Source organism: Oncorhynchus nerka, linkage group LG22 (genome assembly GCF_034236695.1).
Source record: "Oncorhynchus nerka isolate Pitt River linkage group LG22, Oner_Uvic_2.0, whole genome shotgun sequence".
NCBI classification, from domain to species: Eukaryota; Metazoa; Chordata; class Actinopteri; order Salmoniformes; family Salmonidae; genus Oncorhynchus; species Oncorhynchus nerka.
The window spans coordinates 56,129,215-56,146,360 of NC_088417.1; the positions used below are offsets into that span (position 1 = coordinate 56,129,215).

General features: G+C 42.6%; 1 protein-coding gene across 1 annotated transcript in view; it reads right to left on the reverse strand.

The window, feature by feature from the left end:
- The window catches only part of LOC115105391 (peripheral-type benzodiazepine receptor-associated protein 1-like), a 175,007-nt gene that overhangs the window by 82,953 nt on the left and 74,908 nt on the right, over nucleotides 1-17,146 (reverse strand). The window contains 1 exon segment of the mRNA XM_029627372.2: nucleotides 9,303-9,431. Coding sequence (XP_029483232.2) covers nucleotides 9,303-9,431 — 129 coding nt within the window.

Below are 17,146 nucleotides of genomic sequence, written 5' to 3' on the forward strand. Positions count from 1 at the left end.
CGGAAGAAGTTGACCGAGTTTTGAAATCAGCGGAACGGAAGCAGAAGCCAATTTTTTAAATTTAACCTTTATTTAACTTGGCAAGTCAGTTAATAACAAATTCTTATTTACAATGACGCCCCACCCCGGCCAAAGCCTAATCCGGGCGACGTTGGGCCAATTGTGCGCTGCCCTATGGGACTCCAAATCACAGCTGGTTGTGATACAGCCTGGAATCAAACCAGGATCTGTAGTGACGCCTCTAGCACTGAGATGCAGTTCCTTAGACCACTGCATTACTTGGGAGCCCCAAATGAGGAGAGAGTTTAAAAGAAAACACAGAAGGTTGTTGTTTAAAACACCTGTCCCTGGATTACATCTTCAAACTAAGGGCAACCATGCCATCCATGAAAGAGAGGGAGAAGCGTTCATCCATGTATATAGGTAAAAGTCTAGCTACATTTTCAGATATCATACATTTCTAATTTTGTCAGAAAGTCGTTTTCATTGCAAATTAAAGAGTACTGTTAGTTAGATGGCTGACGTTAGCTAATGTTACGCATATGATCTGTGTAGTAATATTATTCACATTTGCATGGCTATTATAGCCTAATGTTAGCCAACTAGCAAACATTGAACCTAGTTGTTTAGCTTCAGCTACCTGCAGATTCATGCATGGTGCAAGGTCGTATGAGTTGAGATGATGGTAAATTATTTAGCTAGCTAGACACTAAACAAAAGACTCCACTATGAAAGTAACCATTTCACTGTACCGTTTACACCTTTTGTATACCATGCATATGACAAATAAACTTTGATTGTATTTGATATAGTGTGTGTTTATCAGAGATGGTAATGTGAAGAACAGCATGACCTGCACCAAAGTAAGACTGGGATATAGGCCAAGGACTAGATAAATTGCATTTTTACTACTACCATTACTAGACTACCTTATTCACTCTGTTTCACACATGGCCTCACATGTGAATCCTTAAAGAGATGGGTGGGGCTAAGGCTTAAGAGGGTGTGAACGATGTTGAATGGGTGTAGACAAAGAAAAGCTCTTCAGTAGGTACCAAAACATTCACAGGCCATTTTCAGCCCCAAACTGGGTTTACAAGTTTATTTTCAAAGCAGAATTACTCCATTGTTCCTCAACTGCAGTGTATGATATACCATTTTCTAGCTCGAAGTTTCTACTTTTGTCCAATTAAAAAAATATACAATAATGTTGTCTTTGTCTCTCTAAATAACTGTAATGTGGTTAACCTTAAAAATCTCAATCTAAATGATTCAAATATGAAAGTAAAAATTCAACCAGAGCGCGCCCTTAGATCGTGGGAAAGGCCACACTTGACCGTTGCACTTGAATCATTCCCACGGTGAATGGCTAAGCCCGCAACGCTATGTAACCACACACTATTGCAGAGACTTTGATATTACCGGACGCAATTGATATGGTGAAAATAATGTGTGAGGAGGCAGAGGGACAGAAACTCACATTAATCCTTTGGCAGATATCACTGTGAAACTAAGAATTGATGCCTTAGCTAGCAATCAAGAGGAAACTCTGACTCTGAACGACTCAAACTCCTCACCTTATACTCTCCAAAAGGATGTTAGCGGTGAGGGCCGAGATGCCAATGCAATGACTTTTGTTCGTTACATGGCGGGGGATGCTATTCACAAGGACATAAGAGTGCCTTCGGAAAGTATTCAGGCCTCTTGACTTTTTCCATATTTTGTTACGTTTCAGCCTTATTCTAGTATACACACAATACACCACAATGACAAAGCAAAAACAGGTTTAGACATTTTTGCTAATTTATTGAAAATAAAATGGAAATATCACATTTACATAAGTATTCAGACCCTTTACTCAGTACCTTGTTGAAGCACTGTTGGCATCGATTACAGCATCGAGTCTTCTTGGATATGACGCTACAAGCTTGGCACACCTGTATTTGGGAAGTTTCTCCCATTCTTCTCTGCAGATCCTCTCAAGCTCTGTCAGGTTGGATGTAGAGTGTTGCTTCACAGCTATTATCAGGTCTGTCCAAAGATGTTAGATCAGGTTCAAGTCCGGGCTCTGGCTGGGCCGCTCAAGGACATTCAGAGAGTTGTCCCGAAGCCACTCCTGCAATGTCTTGACTGTGTGCTTAGGCTCGTTGTCCTGTTGGAAGGTGAACCTTCGCCCCCAGTCTGAGGTCCTGAGTGCTCTGGAGCAGGTTTTCATCAAGGATCTCTCTGTACTTTGCTCCGTTCATCTCTCCCTCAATCCTGACTAGTCTTCCTGCTGCTGAAAATGATCCCCACCATGATTCACCGTAGGGATGGTGCCAGGTTTCCTCCAGACGTGACACTTGGCATTCAGGCAAAATAGTTCAATCTTGGTTTCATCGTGGCCTAAGTCCTTTAGTTGCCTTTAGGCAAATTCCAAGTGGGTTGTCATGTGTCTTTTACTGAGGAATGGCTACAGTCTGGCCACTCTACCATAAAGGCTTAATTGGTGGAGTGCTGCAGAGATGGTTGTCCTTCTGGAAGGTTCTCCCATCTCCACAGAGGAACTCTAGAGCCCTGTCAGAGTGACCATCGGGTTCTTGATCATCTCCCTGGCCAAGGCCTTTCTCCCCCAATTGCTCAGTTTGGCTGGTGGTTCCAAACTTCTTCCATTTATGAATGATGGGAGGCCACTGTGTTGTTGGGGACCTTCAATGCTGACCTTTTTGGTACCCTTCCCCGCCGTGCCTCGGAGCTCTATGGACAATTCCTTTGACCTCATGGCTTGGTGTTTGCTCCGACATGCACTGTCAACTGTGGGACCTTATATAGACAGGTGTGTGCCTTTCCAAATCATGTCCAATCAATTTAATTTACCACAAGTGGACTCCAATCAAGTTGTAGATACATCTCAAGCATGATCAATGGAAACAGGATGCACCTGAACTCAATTTCCAGTCTCATAGCAAAGGATCTGAGTAATTATGTAAATAAGTTATTTCTGTTTTAAAAATCTGTAATACATTTGCAAACACCTGTTTTCGCTTTGTCATTATCGGGTATTGTGTGTAGATTGATGAGTACTTTTTTTATTTAATGCATTTTTGAATAAGGTTGTAGCATAACAAAATGTGTAAAAAGGGAAGGGGTCTGAATACCTTTCGAATGCACTGTATTACGGGCAGTGGGCAGGCCGTTGCACATTATGAATGTCTCCCTCTGCCATATGGACTCATTATATCACCCACTGAGCTATAATGGATACACCTAGAGCAACTGACGGCAAAAGAGTTGAGCACAGGACTCAGAGATATGCAGCTGGTAACTTCAATTGTAAACTACATTGTGCATGCTTGTTCACAAAACTATTTGGAGATATGGGATAAGAGCATGACAATGTTTTATTTCACACCGAGGCTTGGTGGTTATCGAGGTTGGAGTGTTGGGAAGATTTTTTGAATTCAGAGAGGAACAGTTGTCATTTGCAATTAATATAAAAACAGACTTTGTTGAATTTCTGTTTAATGAAAAGAAAATGTGTCCTCCTTGCATATGTTATGGACATATTCGAGAAAGTGAACGAACTGAATGCAAACATGCAGGGGAAATACAGCAAAACTCTACAGATGAGTGACCGAATCAGCTAAATCTGTTTGACTGTGATCCTGGCTCAGTTGACATGCCAGTAAGTGAAATGGAACAGCTGATCGAACTGTCATGTGACTGAACGTCAGTGCTCTCGTCTGCATTAAAAACAAATACCGATCCAGTTTGGATGTGACAGGAGAGATGAGGTGCCCACTGTCAACCACACCCCCTGACTTTGATCATCTCCAATGCGACCTGCATCAAGCACACCTATCTCATTAATGTTGGTGAGATCATTTATCTTATGTCAGATTACTTTGCAATTGACTGCCATAGCAGCAATTTAAAAAGTCAACATTGGCTGTTAATGACATAATTGTTTTACACGTGGTTTGGGTCTAAATCATTTTCAGATATCAAAATGGGGTCATGGGCCAATAAAGTTTGGGAACCCCTGCAGAGGTGTGAAATAGACCTTGGTTCAAATAGTATTTAATTTCTTTCAAATACCTTATCTGTATTTGAATGAAATGTAGCTGGCAGGCAGGCTCAAGCGTAGGCACAGCTCAAAGTATTTGAAAGAAAACAACTACTATTTGAAATCAGGTCAGCAGAGCAGTGAGACGAGGTTTAAGCCATGCAGGAAGGCACTAGCTATTCCTGTAAATGGTAATAGGCAGTGTGTGTACCACTTTGAGGTTGGCCGCTTAGGAAATGGCATCGACTACTTACGAGTTCTAACCCTGACTACGTTATTTAGTGACTTTTTTGTGTTTATCTTTACTTTTTGTTGTACAGAAAGTTCATACTATTATCAGACTGGATATACCATACATTAGGAACACCCTTTTTGCCCTCAGGACAGACTCAATTCTTCGGGGCATGGACTTGAAAGCGTTCCACAGGGATGCTGGCCCCCCATGTTGACTCCAATGATTCCCATAGTTGTGTCAAGTTGCCTGGATGTCCTTAGGTGGTGGACCATTCTTGATACACACAGGATACTGTAGAGCATGAAAAGCCCAGCAGTCTTGCAGTTTGACACAAACTGGTACGCCTGGCACCTACTACTGTTCAAAGGCACTTAAATCTTTTGTCTTGCCCATTCACCATCTGAATTGAACACATACACAATCCATGTCTAAATTGTCTCAAGGCTTAAAAATCCATATTTAACCTGCCTCCTCCCTTCATCTACAATAATTGAAGTGGATTTAACAAGTGACATCAATGAGGAATCATAGCTTTCACCTGGTTATGTCATGGAAAGAGCAGGTGTTCTTAATGTTTTCTGTACTCAGTGTACAACTGCCAATCACTTCTAGACATCAGATCAACAGTTACTAACCTCAATTTCGACTTCAAATCCGACTTCATCTCACACTCACCTGTTCATACCGGAACCAATTCCTTTGTTTCATGGGCTACCAAAACGCCACGGGCGTAGATGGGGTAGACGAGCCGGCATCCTGGTGAGACTGAGACAAAGAGAAAATCGACCGGCACTCCCTTCCATCCTATTGGCAAATAGCCAGTCACTAGAGAATAAGATGGACGAGCTTTGTTCGAGAGTCTCCTATCAGAGACTTAAAAAGCTGCAATATTATATACCTTGCGTAGACATGACTGGATGACTCTATGTACGTAGAACTCAGTGGTTTCCCCATGCAGCAGCATGATCAGACGGCCACGGGTATGTCCTGAGGCCGCCTTGTTAATAAACAACAACTGGTGTGCTGCTTCCAGTGTGAAGGAAATCTCAAGCTTTTGCTCACCTGATATAGAAAACCTCATGGTAAGAGCGCCAACACCACTTTGGCACTCAAAAAAATGTATGGGGCCATAAACAAACAAGAAACCGGAGACTTTAATGTGGGTAGACATACAACCTCACTTCTTCTGCTCTACTAGAAGCGCTAAAAGTCTAGACCACTTTTATTTTACCCACAGAAGCGCATACAAGGCCCTCCCTCGTCCTCTCTTCGGCAAATCTATTCTCCTGCTTCCCATTTACAAACAAACACTCAAAACAGGAAGTAACACTGATGCCCTCAGTACGTCAGGGGTCCAATAAAGCAGACGCGAGGCTATAAGATTTTTTGCTAGTACAGACTGGGATATGTTCAAGGATTCATCTGATAGCATTGAAGAGTTTACCACATCAGTTTGAGTTTTTTGCTATTCACAAGAAGCATGGCTTGTTGCAACCATGCCTAGAACAAAATAGATCTCAGAAGACCTAAGATTAAGAATTGCTGCCTTGCATAAAGCTGGAAAGGGTTACAAAAGTATCTCTAAAAGTCAGTCCACGGTAAGATAAATTGTCTATAAATGGAGAAATTTCAGCACTGTTGCTACTCTCCCTAGGAGTGGCCGTCCTGCAAAGATGACTGCAAGAGAACAGATCAGAATGCTCAATGAGATTAAGAAGAATCCTAGAGTGTCAGCTAAAGATTTACAGAAATCTCTGGAACATGATAACATCTCTGTTGACGAGTCTACAATACGTAAAACACTAAACAAGAATGGTGTTCATGGGAGGACACCATGGAAGAAGCCACTGCTGTCCAAAAAAAACATTGCTGCACGTCTGAAGTTCGCAAAAGAGCACCTGGATGTTCCACAGCGCTACTCGCAAAATATTCTGTGGACAGATGAAACTAAAGTTGTGTTGTTTGGAAGGAACACACAACACTATGTGTGGAGGAAAAAGGCACAGCACACCAACATCAAAACCTCATCTCAACTGTAAACTATGGTGGAGGGAGCATCATGGTCTGGGGCTGCTTTTCTGCCTCAGGGCCTGGACAGCTTGTTATCTATCATTGACAACAACAACAAAAATCCCAGGTTTATCAAGATATTTTGCAGGAGAATGTTAGGCTATCTGTCTGCCAGTTGAAGCTCAGAAGTTAGGTGATGCAACAAGACAACAACCCAAAAGACAGAAGTAAAACAACAACAGAATGGCTTGAACAGAAGAAAATATGCCTTCTGGAGTGGCCCAGTCAGTCCTGACCTCAACCCGATTGAGATGCTGTGGCATGACCTCAAGAGAGCAGTTCACACCAGACATCCCAAGAATATTGTGGAATAGACATTTTTGTAAAGAGGAATGGTCCAAAATTCCTCCTGACCTTTGTGCAGGTCTGATCCGCAACTACAGAAAACGTTTGGTTGAGGTTATTGCTGCCAAAGGAGGGTCAACCTGTTATTAAATCCAAGGGTTCACATACTTTTTCAACCTGCACTGTGAATGGTTACACGGTGTGTTCAATAAAAATATGAACAATTATAATTGTTTGTGTGTTATTAGTTTAAGCAGACTGTGTTTGTCTATTGTTATGACTTCGATGAAGATCAGATGAAATTGTATGACCAATTTATTCAGAAATCCAGGTAATTCTAAAGGGTTCACATACTTTTTCTTCCACTGTAAATGTGCTCGATTCTATAAATATAACACTGAGTCTTGCGTGAAAGCCCCGTTGTTTTGGATGACTGTGTGATCTGGCTATCCATGGCCGATGTGAGTAAAACTTTGAAACATGTTAAAGCTCGCAAGGTCGCCAGGCCAGACAGAATACCAGTGCGCGTTCTCAAAGCATGCGCAGACCAGCTGGCAAGTGTCTTCACGGACATTTTCAAGGTCTCCTTGTCACAGTCTGTAATCCCAACATGTTTCAAGCTGACCACCATTGTCCCTGTTCCTAAGAACTCCAAGGTAACCTGTCTAAATTACTATAGCCCTATAGCATTCACATCTGTAATGATGAAGTGCTTTGAAAGGCTGGTCATGACACACATTAATACCATCAACCCAGACACCCTGGATCCATTCCAATTTGCATACCGCCCCAACAGATCCACAGATGATGCCATCTCTATTGCACTTCACACGGCCCTCTCCCACCTGGACAAGAGGGGAAATAACTATGTGAGAACGTGGTTCATAGACTACAGCTCAGCGTTCAACACCATAGTCCCCTCCAAGCTGTGGACCCTGGGACTGAACACCTCCCTCTGCAACTGGATACGGGACTTCCTGACGGGCTGGCCCGATGTGGCGAGGGTAGGCAACCTGCCACGCTGACCCTCAACACGGGGGGTCCCCTCCCTGTTCACCCACGACTCCAACACTACCATCAAGTTTGCTGACGACACAACGGGGGTAGGCCTATGGTGGCGAAATTACAAGATTGTTATAATACTGTTATTGCATTTTTCTTAGACGTAACAGAATGGGGTTAGAACTCTCATGTGTCTGTGTTAACACTGACAGTAGATTTACGATGCCTTAGGTGATAAACCTAACAAGCCACGTTCCATTAATGTGAGGGAGATGGCTCGGCTTGAGAGGAACCTCGTTTTGGGGGCCAAGCCCTGTTTCCCTTTACATTGAGAACAGTCTTCACAGCAGATACTGTCTGCTGTGAATTATTCATTTATTTCATACAACTCCTAACCTGTTGGCCCAATCCACACATCTGCTGTTTGTCGTGTATTCATAAAGAGCTATAAAGAGCTGTAACTCAGTGATCACCTCCAGGGTGGTTACCTACCAACTCCATTACTGCAGTAAATAAATAATACAGTTCAATTGTTTTGAAGAAATCTAAATGTCTCTCCTTTGATTATAATTCCACCACATGCCTGATCACCGACGGCGATGAGACAGACTACAGGGAGGAGGTCAGAGTCTTAGCAGTGTGGTGCCAGGGAAACAACATCTCTATCAACGTCAGTAAGACCAAGGAGCTGATGGTGGACTACAGGAGAAAGAGGAGAGAGCACGTCCCCCATCCACATTGACAGGGCTGTAGTGATGCGGATCGAGAGCTTCAAATTCCTTGTCGTCCACATCACTAAGGACTTAACATGGTCCACAGACACCCGCACGGCTGTGAAGAGGGCACGGCAATGCCTCTTCCCCGCCAGGAGGCTGAAATGATTTGGCACGGGCCCTTGGATACTCAAACGTTCTACAGCTGCACCATTGAGAGCATCCTGACTGGCTGCATGGCCACTTGGTACGGCAAATGCACCCTTGACAGCAAAGTGCTTCAGAGGGTGGTGCAGACAGCTCAGTACATCACTGTGGCCAAGCTCCCTGCCATCCAGGACCTCTATATCAGGCGGTGTCAGAGGAAGGCCCAAAAAATTGCCAAAGACTCCAGCCACCCAAGCCATAGACTGTTCACTCTCCTACCGTCTGGCAAATGGTACGGGAGCATCGGCTCATGGACCAACAGGCTCCGAGACAGCACAGGCTCATAGCAAAGGGTCTAAATACTTATGTAAATAAGGTATTTCAGTTTTTTTTTTTTTTATACATTTGCTAATATTTCGCTTTATCATTATGGGGTATTGTGTGTAGATTGACGAGGAACATGTTTTATTTAAGCCATTTTAGAATAAGGCTGTAAAGTAACAAAATGTGGAAAAAGTCAAGGGGTCTGAATACTTTCTGAATGCACTGTCCATATCTACATCAAATACATAGTACCCCTGAAAATTGATCTATTACCTGTACTACATGTACATTCTTGTGTATATTATTCCTTGTGTTACTATTTATTTATTTTACTGGGAAGAGCTCCTAAACAAGCATTTCATATTTCATCTAAATTGTTGTATTCAGCACGTGACAAATAACATTTGATTTGAAATGAGTATGACAACCTTGCAGTAAGGCAATAGCTATATCTGAAAACAGTGATAGGCTTGTAGTTTACCACTTTGAGGTTGGCCTCCTGTAGTTTGCGTGCCCTATCCTCCAGTCTCTTAGCGATGACAGCCAGCTCTGTGTTCTTCCTCCTCAGACGCCTCACCTTCTCCTCAGTCTCTGGGACACTGCTCTTCCTCTGCAGAGAGATAGAGGGAGAGACATATTTAAAAACCTCCTCCACAGGCCTGCAGCTCTGACTCACACTGCCAGAACAGGACAGGCATGGTGAGGACTGGACCAAAATAACACAGTAGAGGACTCAAAAAGACAAAGACAAACTTTTGTAACCCCGGTTCTCTGATAATATGAGTGTCACTATGGGGATTCGTTCCAGGCGGATCACAACACGAAGAACCAATCACATAACATATTTCGGAGACAGACAGATCGAGAGGCGAATGAGGTGAGCCCCTCCCTCCTTATAAGATGCCACTCGCCTGTCCTCTGGTCATTCTCAAGCATGCCTTTCTTCCTTGCTCTCTGCGAGTAGGGAAATGCGGTGATACATCTCACTCATGATCAGAGGACCAGGGTTACGAAAGTAACAATGAGTTCTCTTCAAATTCTTGTTTCGATGTATCACTATGGGGATATGGCCAACTCCCGTAACGTAGACATGCTCTCTGAAGCTAGGGTAACCCCAACAGCATCACCCCTCAGAGGCTCCGACACAGTACACATCAACAAAGGTGCAGTGACGTCCAGTTGGTAAAAAGCTCAAACGTACGAGGGGTGGCCCAACATGTCACATCGCAAACATATTGTAAAGAGATGCCTTTGAACAGTACCATAGAGGTAGCCATACCTCTGGTGGAATGAGCCCTCAGGCCCTCCGGGGGCTGTAAAACCCTTGCTATTATAAGCCAATATAATAGCCTCCAGTATCCAATGGGATAGCTGTTAACTTCTTGACGCACCCATCACGTTAGCGAGATCATTTTCATCAACACCCGCTGAATTGCAGAGCGCCAAATTAAAATTAAAATACAAAAAATATTTCATTTTCATTAAATCACAAGTGCATTATAGCAAAACACAGCTTAGCTTGTTGTTAATCCACCTGGCATGTCAGATTTCAACACAGCTTTTCGGCGAAAACATAACAAGCGTTTATGTAAGAACATCTCTCTCAGTAGAGAAAATATTAGAAACAGCTAGCAGCCCAGTAGATTGGTCACGAAAGTCAGAAAAACAATATATTAAATCGCTTACCTTTGATGATTTTCGGATGTTTGCACTCACGAGACTCCCAGTTACACAATAACTGTTCCTTTTGTTCCATAAAGATTATTTTATATCCAAAATACCGTGGCGCGTTATGTTCAGAAATCCACAGGCTCGAGTGGTAACGACATCACAGACGAAAATTCCAAATAGTATCCGTAATGTCCACAGAAACATGTCAAACGTTTTTTATAATCAATCCTTAGGTTGTTTTTAAAATATATAAATCAATAATGTATCAACCGGGATTGTAGCTTTTTCAATAGGAGAGGGAGAGACAATGGCTGCCCCACTCTGTTGCGCAAGCAAAACTCCGCGAACACCCAGCTATCCACTGACGCGATGTGATCTTTCTCGCTCATTTTTCAAAATAAAAGCCTGAAACTATGTCTAGACTGTTGACACCTTGAGGAAGCCATAGGAAAAGAAATCTGGTTGATATCCCTTTAAATGGAGGCAGGGCATTCAATGGAACAGAGCTTTCAGGAAACACAGCACTTCCTTGTTGGATTTTCCTTAGGTTTTCGCCTGCAATATCAGTTCTGTTATACTCACAGACAATATTTGGACAGTTTTGGAAACTTTAGAGTGTTTTCTATCCTAATCTATTATATGCATATTCTAGTCCGTGGGTCTGAGAAATAGGCTGTTTCAAATGGGTACATTTTTTTTTGCCAAAAACGAAAATCCTGCCCCCTACACTCAAGAAGTTAACGAGAGAGGGGGTCCACTTGCATGGAGGTGCCCAAGAAACTAAAAGTTGTTCGCTATTGCGTAAAGCTCCCATTCTGTCCAAGTAAATGTGCAAAGAATGTACTGGACATAACAGTGGAGACGCTCTTCTTTCGTAGAGGTGGTGGGTGTAAAGCCACAAGCTCTAAGGTGAGACAAAATATGAATGGCCTTAGGCATGAAGACGGGGTTAGGTAAGAAGGTTACTTTGGATAACCTGGGTCAAACTATAGGCAAGAATGGTGGACTGACAGTGCGTGCATCTCACTCACTCGCTTTGCAGACGGAAGGGCAATTAGAAAAGCAGTATGAAAGAGAGATATTACATCTCCATGCTTTTCAACGGCTCAAAAAAAGGCTGCTGTGAAAGTCCTCAAGCACAATAGTCAGGTCCCATGACAGGACTAAAGGCTTGGAAACGGTTAAGTAAAACAATATGAAGGAGAGATATTTCATCTCCATGATTCCAGTGGCTCAAAAAGGCTGATGTGAAATAGCCTCAAGCACAATAGACCACTCTAAAGATGGAGCTAAGGGATTGGATATTGGGTGTAGGCGATACGCTCCCTTCATAAAACGACATAACAGAGGAAGTTCCTACTGTCTTATTGCCGAAGCCTATATGACAGGCCAAGATAGACAGACTTTAACAGACTTTACAGACTTTACAGACTTTGCAGCTAAACAGACTTTAACAGCAGAGAAAACTTTCCCTGCAAGAAGCATAAAACCTCAGATACAGAGCATTGGTAAGGAATGATCTATCCTTGGTCACACCACTTATCAAAAACGAGCTACTTGTTACCACACAATGAGCATGTAGAAGGGACTCACTCCAGCACTCTGGAGATCGCAAGGACCCAGAGTGGAAAGCGTGTCGTACTCTGTTTAAACAGTGGAGAAAGCCTTTCCTCTGTTAGATACAATATACTTTATTTCCACAAAACCAAGGTTGGTGGTATTTGTTTACAGTGCAGCATGGTAGCTTTGAAGTGCAACTTCAGAAAGTATTCACTCTCAGTCGAGCAGTGAATTTCAAACACAGATTCAACCACAAAAACCAGGGATGTTTTCCAATGCCTCACAAAGAAGGGCACCTTTTGGTAGATGGGTAAAAAAAACAACACTGATTTAAAATATTCCTTTGAGCATGGAGAAGTTATTAATTACGATTTGGATGGAGTATCAATAAACCCAGTGACTACAAAGCTACAGGTGTCCTACCTAACTCAGTTGCCGGAGAGGAAGGAAACCGCTCAGGGTTTTCACCATGAGGCCAATGGCGACTTTAAGACAGTTTAATGGCTGTGAAAAGAGACAACTGAGGATCAAATCAAATCAAATTTTATTTGTCACATGCCCCGGATACAACAGATGTTGTAGCTGTTAACCTCTTCAGTCGACCCTCTACTTTTTTGAACATTCTGTTAAAAATCGCGCAACATTTCAGCGCCCTGCTACTCATGCCAGGAATATAGTATATGCATTTGCTTAGTCTGTGTGGATAGAAAACACTCAGACGTTTAAAAAACTGGTTAAATCACTGCTGTGGCTTTACCAGAACGGCATTTACATCGAAAAGCACAGGAAAAACTGTTCACTGAAAATGGGGAAAATATATCCATGCGCTACTTGAACCCATTGATAAACGTGAACCACAATTAATTGACTGAGGTTGCAGTACCTACAGCTTCCACAGGGTGTCTAGAGTCTTGTCATTTCCCTTTGAGTTTTTTCTTGGTCAAACACATACAGGACACCGTATCTAATCCGGTCTAGGACCGGATATTTTCGTTGAGTTTCTAGCCGGACATTTTTCCAGACGGACAGCTAATGATCTTTACATCGCCTCCTGATGAATTTTATCGCTTATTAACGTTTACTAATACCTAAAGTTGCATTACAAACGTATTTGAAGTGTTTTGTGAAAGTTTATCGTCGACTTTTTGAATTTTAAAAAATGACGTTACGTTTTGAAACAATGTTTTTTTCATTTATCACACAGTCTACATATAACGATATCTAGGCTTTATATGGACCGATTTAATCAAAATAAAGACCCAAATAGTGTTTATGGGACATCTAGGAGTGCCAACAAAGAAGATGGTGAAATGTAATGAATGTTTTCTATTTTATTGTGCGGTTTGTGTAACGCCGAAATGCTAATTATTTTGTTTACGTCCCCTGTGGGTCTTTTGGGGTGTTGCATGCTATCAGATAATAGCTTCTCATGCTTTCGCCGAAAAGCATTTTAAAAATCTGACTTGTTGCCTGGATTCACAACGAGTGTAGCTTTAATTCGATACCCTGCATGTGTATTTTAATGAACTTTTGAGTTTTAACTAATACTATTAGCATTTAGCGTAGTGCATTTGCATTTCCAGAGCTCTAGTTGGGACGCAAGCGTCCCGAGTAGAAGCAACAGGTTAAGGAACCTTTTGGACCTAGACTTGGCCCTCCGATACCGCTTGCCATGCGGTAGCAGAGAGAACAATTTATGACTTGGGTGACTGGAGTCTTTGACAATTTTTTGGGTCTTCCTCTGACACCGCCTGGTATAGAGGTCCTAGATGGAAGGAAGCTTGGCCCCAGTGATGTAGGGTTTCCAGGATGATGGTGTTGATGTGAGCCATGACCAGCCTTTCAGAGCACTTCATGGCTACCGACCTGAGTGCCATGGGGTGGTAGTCATTTAGGCAGGTTATCTTCCCTTTTTTGGGCAAAGGGACTATGGTGGTCTGCTTGAAACATGTAGGTATTACAAACTTGGTCAGTGAGAGGTTGAAAATGTCAGTGAAGACACTTTCCAGTTGCTCGGAGTACACGTCCTGGTAATCCGGCTGGCCTTGTGAATGTTGACCTGTTTAAACGTCTTACTTACGTCTGCTACGGAAAGCGTTATCACACCGTCGTCTGGAACAGCTGGCGCTCTTATGTATGCTTCAGTGTTGCCTTTTAGGCTAGCTTCAAGGCAAGCATTTAGCTCGTCTGGTAGGCTCGAGTAACTGGGCAGCTCACTTCTGGGTTTCCCTTTGTAGTCCGTAAAGGTTTGCAAGCCCTGCCACATCCGACCAGCGTCAGAGCCAGTGTAGTAGGATTCAATCTTAGTCCTGTATTGATGCTTTGCTTGGTTGATGGTTTATTTGCAGGCATAGCAAGATTTCTTATAAGCGTCCGGATTAGTGTCCCGCACCTTGAAAGCAGCAGCTCTAGCCTTTAGCTTGGTGCGGATGTTGCCTGTATGGAAAACCCAGCCAACTGTATATTATGCATGTTGCCGTTCAGCCACAACTCGGTGAAACACAAGATATTACAGTTTTTAATGTCCCGTTGGTAGGATAGCCTCGAACTGAGCTCATCCAGTTTATTCTCCAGTGATTGCACGTTGGCCAAACGAACGGTTGGTAGAGGCGGGTTACCCACTCACTGAAGAATTCTGACAAGGCACCCGGATCTGTGCCCCCTTTATCTCCGTCTTTTTTTCATGCGAATGATGGGGATTTGGGCCTGGTCCGGGAGCAACAGTACATCCTTCGCGTCAGACTCATTAAATAAAAAATCTTCACCCAGTTTGGTATCCAGAAGCTATTTTCGGTCATAAGAGAAGGTAGCAGAAACATTATATACAAAGTAAGATACAAACAATGCGAAAAAACAAACAATATAGCACAATTGGTTACTTAAATGTGCTTGAAAATCTATGGCAAGAAAATGGTTGTCTAGCAATGTTCAACACCCAACTTGACAGAGCTTGAAGATTAAAAAAAGAATAATATGCAAATGTTGTACAATCCAGATGTGCAAAGCTCTGAGAGACTTACTAAAAGTTGATTCTAACATGTATTGCCTCAGGGCCATGAATACTTATGCAAATCAGATATTTCCATATTTAATTTTCAAAACATTTGCGAAGATTTCTAAAAACACATTTTCACTTTGTCTTTATGGGGTATTTATGTGTAAAAACATATAATCCATTTTTAATTCTGGCTGAAACAACAAAATGTGAAATAAGTCAAGGGGTATGACTACTTTCTGAAGGCACTGCACACCCATCTAGTATCAGGTCAGACCCTCCTTTGTCTCCAGAACAGTCTGAATTATTCGGGGCATGGACTCTACAAGGTGTTACAAACCTTCCACAGGGATGTTGGTCCATGCTGACACGATGGCATACCGCAGTTGCTGCAGATCGGACAGATTGGACGGCGGTACATTCATGCTGCGAAATGCCCATTCCATCTCATCCCAAAGATGCTCTATTGGGTTTGGTCAGCAATAATGTTCAGATACACTGTGTTTTTCAATCTTTGCTCAGTTGGTATCAAGGGACCTAACGTGTGCCAGGAAAACATTCCCCACACCAGAACACCACTGCCACCAGCCTGTACTGTTGACACCAGTCAGGATGGGTCCATGGACTCATGCTGCTTACGCCAAATCCTGACTCGGACATCAGCATTATGCAACAGGAACTGGAATTCGTCGGACCAGGCAAATTTTCCCCCCACTCTTCAATTGTCCAGTGTTGGTGATTGTGTGCCCACTTGAGCCGCTTCTTCTTGCTTTTAACTGATTAGAGTGTAACCCGTTGTAGTCGTCTGCTGCAATAGTCCAAGTGACGAGTTGTGCCTTTCCGAGATGCCGTTCTGCACTGCGCCATTATTTGTCTGTTTGTGGCTCACCTGTTAGCTTGCACGATTCTTGCAATTCTACTTTGACCTCTCTCATCAAGGAGCTGTTTTCGCCCATAGGACTGATATTGACGGCAATGTGACTCACTATCTGTAGGAGCAAATCATTTTCGTGAATGGGGTGAGTGCATCTACTCCAGCCTTACCTCATACAACAAACATTCACCCACATTAATTTTAATTTATACAGTGTGTACATTAACACATTTCTGCCAAGCAACTAGAATAGCATCACCACAATTCATAGATATAAATATCAACAATCAAAAAGAGGGAGAAGAGCAGGGGGACAGCACTTAGGCCTGTGGCATTGTTTTAGGTGATTTGGGGACAGAGATGATGGTACTTGAAGCACTGTGGTACTGTACATTGGCATCAGGAAGTGTTAAAAATGTAAGTGAACAGGGCCAGTTGTTCAACAAAGTAGTGGAGCACAGCTGGTGCAAGTTGATCCGTCCTTCGGCTTTCCTTAAGCTTTGCTTTTTGAAAACAGTTCTCACCTCATCCTCCTGTATAGTGAATGGTGGCGGGAGACTGATCATTCCTTACCAATGCTCAAAAGGTCCTGCAAGAAGCATAAAACCTTGGATACAAAGCACAGGTAAGCAATGATCTGTATCTTGGTCACACCACTTCTCAAAAACACACCATTTGTATTCATACAGCCAGCGTGTGAAAGGGGCTAAGGACCACAACCATATTAAACATTTTGGTTACAAAAAGACTAAAATCACTAGGAATTCAGCAAAACAACTGTTTCCCTTAGGAAATCTGTTCACCAAGTATTGCTACGAACAAAAATGAGACGTGATCCTGTCTCAATGTAATCAAGGTATGAAATGATTGTTATTTTCAAATACAATCTCTTTATGGGATTAGTTGTGGTCAGTTTGCAGTGTACAAATTATTATCATTAGCTTTTTTCCCTTTGCGCTGTTGTCTGTGCCTAACAATGTTTGTACCATGTTTATGCTGCTACCATGACTTTACTTTCATTAATCTGATGACTGTTATTTATCGAACCAACTAACTATGTTTAATTGTTACCTGATTAAATTAATCATGTAACAATGAACTAATTTGGAATTTGGGGCACCACGAGAGCGGTCTTAAGGTATAGGGGGCAGCATTTTCCCTTTTGGATAAATAGCGTGCCCAATTTCAACTTCCTGTTACTCATGCCAATAATATAAGATATGCA